Here is a 6,138-nt window from a genome sequence, read left to right as displayed (position 1 = left end):
TGGACCAAAAGTTGCAGCAGTGCTGCACAAGTGACCAAGACTCAGCTCTGGTGGTGAAGGGCAAATTACTGTTATATAAAGAGCCCAACCTGTGGCATGCACTGGTCATGAGGTGGAGGAAGTTGGGAAATGATGGATGGAATCACTCCCTGGGCCAGCCTCTCCTCCACCCAGCCGCTTCTCTCTACTACAGCCCAGCCATGTTCTACCCTGCTCCTTCTGGTAGGAGAGCAGGAGTAGGAGGGATGGGTGGGGAGGAAACTGGACAGAGTAATTAACAGCCCAGACTACTGCCCTGACACCTTTCTCCTCTTCAAGCCACAGGAGAGTAAACCTAAGTTTTGCAGGAACCAGAGATCCACAAAGGCAAGAAAAGAGGCTTTTAGGACTGCATCTCCCCCTCCCAGCCACAGAGACTTCTCCCTCACCATCTCCTCCAGGAACGGGCTCAGGTGGTGGCTCAGTGGGTGTCTGCCAGCTCCTGCTTCCCCTCCTCAGGCACTGGCAGGGGTGAGGCTGACTACAGGCAGCCCAGTGCCAGCACTTCTGCTGCTCCAAGACCCTGCCTGCCCCTCTGCTTGTGACTCAGTGTAACTGGCTCAGGTAAGCAGCACCCACTGCATGCACACAGCTCTTTATGCAAAGGGGGGCAGTTCTGCACAGTAAAAAGAGGGTATGCTCCCTTTCAACCCAGATGAGCTAGGGGCAGAAATGAGGGGAGAAGGAGAGGTGTTCTTTTGTGTTGTTTTTTTAAAAAACAAGACAATAAAATAGGGCTGGAAAGTGATGAAGACCAGGCACTTGAGGAAACTTTGTATACTATTAATTTTTTTCCTCTCCCAAAGAGCCTGGACAATGGCAGGGTTTGTGGCCTTTACAACTGTCATGCTTCTAAAAAAACATAAAATTAAAACACAACCAACCAAGATGAGGTAAGAATTTTCTCTACGAAAAGGATGTGGAGTCCAGGGTGAATGGCAGTGTCCAGCACTATTGCTTAACATCACGGGGCTCCATGCCCACCTTCCCCCTCCACGCCTGGCCCTGTCTGCCTGGCTGGCCCCAGCCTCTGAGCTAACAGCTGGGCGACGTGGTGATGGGGCTGTGCAGGTAGGGGAGACTGCTAGGGGTGGCATGGACACCCACAGAGACTGGGAAGCTGAAGACAAACTGGGAGGTAGGGGTAGAGGTGGCCTTGCCCCGCTCCCGCAGCGTCCCCGAGGGGCTGACAGCTTCCACTGCACATGAGGTGGCCAACACCTGCGACTCAAACTGCAGCAGCTGCCCCATGAAGCTGAAGTTAGGGGAGATGATGCTCCGGCGCTGCTTGACAAACTCAAAGGCCTCCTCCAGCTTGACACGCTTCTTCATCATCAGGTAAGCCAAGCAGATGGTGGCAGAGCGGGAGATACCAGCCTGGCAGTGGACTAGGACCCGGCCACAACACTCCTTCACAGAGTCTGGAGGGCAACAGGGGATGAAACATGAGACCAACACCTTTCCAACGATATCGAGCCCCTCGCCAAACCTGCAGGTGGTGGCTGACCTCCCTCCCATCGGTGCAACAGAGGGCCTGGACCCTTGCTGGACCCCAGTCCCGCCAAAGGCTCCAGGTCTTTGACGCAGGACCCTCCCCTCCCAGTGAAAGCCAGACAGGCGCAGCTTGTCTCCATAGGCACTCACCAATGTACTCTATTGCCTCCATGAACCAGGAACTGATGTCAGCTTTGTGGTTATCCTCCACAGGGATACACTTGTACTGGTAGTGCCCCTCAAAGTGGTTGGGGCAGTCTGAGGAGACATTCAGCAGGGCCGTGATGCCCAGTGCATCAAGCATGTCCCGCCGGGCAGCATGGTAGGCGCTGCCAAGATAGAGGAAGGGAAGGATTTCCACTGGGCCACCCTGTTACAAAGAAAAACAACAGATCTGAGGGTGGCCAAAGGACAGCAGTGGGCAGGACACAGATCCAGATAGATGGCCCTGAGCTGTACAGAAACCTGGCACACAATCCAGAGTGCTCAGAAGAGGCAGCAGAGGCTGCCTTTCTGGGCTGTTAAACTTTTCTCAGTCACCCCCTCTTCACCCGGTCCAGGAACAGGCAGCTGTGCTAATGGGATTTGGGCTTGTCCATTCTCTATGCAGCACAAACATCCTGGGATCAGGAGGACACCCTGCTCTCCCACAAGAAGAAAGGGAGCGGGCCTCTGGGAGACTACAGCAGGATCAGGTTGCAATGCTGGAAGGAGCGGTCAAAATAGCTTAACGCTGGGCTTCTAGATATACCTGATCATGAAGGGGGGTCCCACAGGAACTGCAGCCCAAATCCAGGGGCTCGGCACTCGTAGGGGGTGACACATTGCTCAGGGACTTGGTTTTTGCACAGAATTCAGGATACTCCGAGGAGAAACGCTCATAACCCCCTGCAAGAAGAGATGCAGGAAGTGTTAATCTCGGGCTACATCCACAGCACTACAGAACAGCCTTGCCGGAGCCAACACATCTCGCTGTGCCCTTCGCCACTAGATGATGCTACAGTGGTGGAGAGTGGTCTCCTGCCCCAGGATGAGCAAACAGGCTCCTGGCAGCACGGGGGGAATCCTTGAGGCCCCACCCCTCCACTGTAGCAAGAGCCCCAAGAGTTCTGCAATGCTCTTGGCTGCCCCAAGTCTCTGGTCTAGGGTTTAGTCCCGTACATGCCAAAACCCCAGACTGAGACCAAGGTTGCTCTCAAACACAATGGAGCAAGGATTTATTGCCAGCATCCTCTGACTTTGATGAGAAAAGCTGCTCCCAGGCCAAGAACTGTTCGGTTCCCAGCTTCCCCAGATACAGCATTCTGCCACAAAGCACAGGGAAGTCTTTCATTTTCCCAGCCTGACCCTCCACCCCAGAGCCCCCAAAACAACCAGCCAGGGAAACCCTGGTACTGGCCAGGTACAGTGAAGCTAACATCACAGGAAGCCTCTCCAGAGAGAGATAGACATGTACACGAGCTGAACATGGCAGTGAGCACCCTGTGAAAGAGCAACTTGCTCCTTTGACCTGCTGCCAGGGGGTTAAGCAAAGGTGACCTCAGATCTTCCTAACAGCAAGCAAAACAAGAGGAAACCCCAGTGACTTTCCAGGCCAGGGAAACTGCAGAGTTGGCTGCAAATTAACACTTCCAGTGAGATTTCCTTCTCTCATCCAAATCAAAGTAACAACCCTGACATCCTTGTAGAGTCTGATCTTGAGCCTTAAAGCCAATGGAAATCAGGTATTTTGCTATCACCATGGAAATCTAGCTAGACCAAGCCCTAGCTCCCAGGAGAGCTCCTGAAGGCTCACCCCAACTGCAGGACCCATGCCTGCAGATTTGGGCTTGCACACTAAGCAGTACACATATTCCTTATCCTGCCTTAGCTCTGAGGCTGCCCTGAACAAGGCTTGATGTTCAAAGGACCAGCAGATGCCAGTGTCCCCAGCAAAGCAACCCTGTGATCCCGAGGCAGCTTAGAAACCAGCATTGCCAGCATCTCAGTGTCCTTTATGGCTCCCTCCCCATTTTGAAGGAAGACGCTAGTACCTTACGGCAGAAACATGCATATGCATCACTGAATTTGCACTGTCCCTCCCACGGGAGCAGGACAGTTTGCAGGGGCTGGGTTTCCAGGCCCTGACTTCCCTTTACAGTCCTACTCGATAGAATAGAAGGAAAACCCAAAAACAAGTGCACCTGTTAGACATCACCAGGAGCTCCGATCCTAAAATCCCTGGATCTACCGCATCCCACCCTGGTGGCCATCACACCATCCTGAAAGGGAGAAGCGGCCCAGGATGATGTTCAGAAATGGGGTCCCTGCTTGGAAAGACAAGGCGACCCTTTCAAATACTCAAAGACACTTCTGTTCAGTGTATCTCATCAGATCTAACACCCAGTTCGGCCAAGCGCCACGTCCAGCAGCTCCATCCCGTGGTGTGCAGACAGGCCTTGCCCAGCGCAGGAACCAGGCTGTGCAGGTGCCCATTGCCAAGCAACACCCAGCCAGGCTGTTTCACAGGCAACTGGGCAGCAGTCTCACCTGCACAAAACAGATCCAGGTCTCCATCATGACCTGCACCCAACCCATTTGCGTTTGGACAGGCATGGTGCTGGGTTAGCGTGGTTCTTGTGAAAGCAGAACGAGCTCGATGACTCTAGTAGCTCTGTGATAAGTGAGGAAGATGTCTTTAGTGCCAAGACTGAGTCTCTAGGAGCCCATTCCTTCAAGGATTGGGAACCCCAAATAACCTTCCACAAGAACCACCGGGGCATCAGAAGCCCTCGGCTGACAGAAGGCACCCTTGAAGCACAGCAGCACGCCCTGCCGCACGCAGGGCTCCCCCAGCACCATGACAGCTCCTGGCAAAGGAGCCCGAAGGTGCTCCTGAGCCAGCCCTTGCAGTGCAGCACTCCTGCAGCAGCACATCCTGCCGCAGCCCCGGAACAGCTCCTGCTGCTTTGACTGTGTCTAGTGCAACAGAAGCTCTAGCTCCTCCATCTATCAAGCCTCTTAATGGATTTGCTGCTCTCCATCCTCAGCCCTGCTGTAAGTAAACCCAGGAATAAATTAACTCAGGCTGTAAACAAAAAAGAAGAAACCCCACAGAGCTCATCCAGGAAACGCAGCTGAGCATCTCCCTCCCCTAACTAGTCCCTCGGCAACTCTCAAGCCCAGCAGCCCCAGCCGTTCCCAGCACCGCATCTCACACGCGCCGCGGCGGGAAGCGCGGCGGGGGAAAAGCCCCGGTCGCTGCCGCGGGCGCGCAGGGAGCGGGAGGAGCGCCCCGGGGGTTCCTGCCCGCCGCCAAGGGGCGCGCGTGGCACCGGGGGCTCGGTTCCGCGCCAACACCTCCCGCGCCGCGGGGCGGGGGATGCACCCCAACAAAGAGGGGCTTCCCCACCCGCCCCCGCCCCTTCCACCCACAGCGGCTCGTGCCCTGGGCTCGCACCTTGCCCGCGGGGCCCGCACGCCCCCCCCCCCCCGGCCCGCGGCTCGGGCAGGCCCCGGGGGTTCGCACGTCTCTTCTCTCGGGCGGCCCCGCTCGGGGAGACCGGCCGCGCTGCCGCTGTCCCAGCGCCCCCGCCCCCGGGCTGCTCCCCCCGGGCGCGGAGCCCCCTCCACCCGCCCCCCGGGCTCCCGACTCCTGGCGGGACGGGTGGGGAGGGGGGCGCGGTGGGTCCCCCTGGCCCCCCAGCCCGGGGGCGGAGCAGCCGGGTCCCGCCCCCCCCGCATCCCGCCCCCGGTACCTGCCAGGAGGCGGATGTCGGCGCGCGCCGTGTCCCGCCGGAGCGCGCGCACCACCAGCGCCACGGTGCTGTCCTCGCGCAGGGCCTCGGCGCGCGGGCTGCGCTCGTCGTAGAGCACGACGGCGGCGTACAGCCCCGCGCGCAGCCGCGCGCGCACCTCCCCCTCGGCCGGCAGGATCTGCTCCAGGCTGACCGCCCCGCGCGCGCGCCGCCGCACGATGGTGTTGCAGCGCACGTTGAGCGCCCCGCGGATGTGCCCCGCGCCGTGCGCCAGGAACGGGCGGCAGTCCAGCAGCAGGCACCGCCCCGCCGCCCCGGCCTCCTCCCGCCGCACCAGCCGCCGCAGCGCGCTGCCCTCCATCTCCCGCAGCCCCTCGGCGGCCACCATGGCGGGGCGGGCAGCGGGGGGGTGAGGGGGGGAGGGGGGGGGGGGGTGCTGCCGGAGCCCGGCGCCGCTGCCGGGGCCGCTGCCGGTGCCGCTCGCGCACCCCCGCGCGCGCGGCGGAGCCTTTACTACCCGCTCCCGCCCCCCCGCTCCCCGCCCCGCCCCGCCCATTCATCCCGCTCCCGGGCCGCATGAATGGACGGAAAGGCGGGCGCGAGCGACGTCACCGCCTCCATTCATAAAAAAAAAAGGGGGAAAAAAAAAAACAAAAAAACAAAAAAACAGCGAGCGAGGAGGCGGGGCCCGGCCTCCATCTTCTGCCGGGCTGGGGAGGGAGCCGGGAGAGCGGCGGGCGGCGCCGGTGTCGCCGCGGGGCAGCCCCCGGGACCCCTTCCAGGGCAGGCGTGCGTGCACCCGCACCGCTGGGCACACACGGGGACACGCACCCGCACCCGCACCGCTGGGCACACACGGGGACACGCA

At 59.6% G+C, this 6,138-nt stretch overlaps 1 protein-coding gene across 1 annotated transcript; it reads right to left on the bottom strand.

Moving 5' to 3' along the window:
* Positions 1-781: 781 nt before the first annotated feature.
* Positions 782-5,662, bottom strand: DUSP4 (dual specificity phosphatase 4). The gene is made up of 4 exons (XM_051617487.1): positions 5,271-5,662; positions 2,285-2,421; positions 1,684-1,903; positions 782-1,460 (listed from the first exon to the last, which is right to left on the bottom strand). Exons 1-4 carry the CDS (start codon positions 5,656-5,658, stop codon positions 1,075-1,077), a joined length of 1,131 nt encoding a protein of 376 aa, XP_051473447.1. The 5' UTR covers positions 5,659-5,662; the 3' UTR covers positions 782-1,074.
* Positions 5,663-6,138: the final 476 nt, after the last annotated feature.

This window comes from Apus apus, chromosome 4, assembly GCF_020740795.1.
Source record: "Apus apus isolate bApuApu2 chromosome 4, bApuApu2.pri.cur, whole genome shotgun sequence".
Classification (NCBI taxonomy): domain Eukaryota; kingdom Metazoa; phylum Chordata; class Aves; order Apodiformes; family Apodidae; genus Apus; species Apus apus.
The sequence above is the reverse complement of the archived record's forward strand: the minus strand, read 5'-3'. Positions and strand labels throughout refer to the sequence as shown.

Excerpts from the sequence above, each read along its gene's own strand:
- DUSP4 (XM_051617487.1), bottom strand. The coding sequence starts at position 5,658 with ATGGTGGCCGCCGAGGGGCTGCGGGAGATGGAGGGCAGCGCGCTGCGG. Across the intron at positions 2,422-5,270 it reads CGACATCCGCCTCCTGGCAG|GGGGTTATGAGCGTTTCTCC; the intron begins GTACCGGGGGCG and ends CTCTTCTTGCAG. Across the intron at positions 1,461-1,683 it reads GGAGGCAATAGAGTACATTG|ACTCTGTGAAGGAGTGTTGT; the intron begins GTGAGTGCCTAT and ends GTTGCCCTCCAG.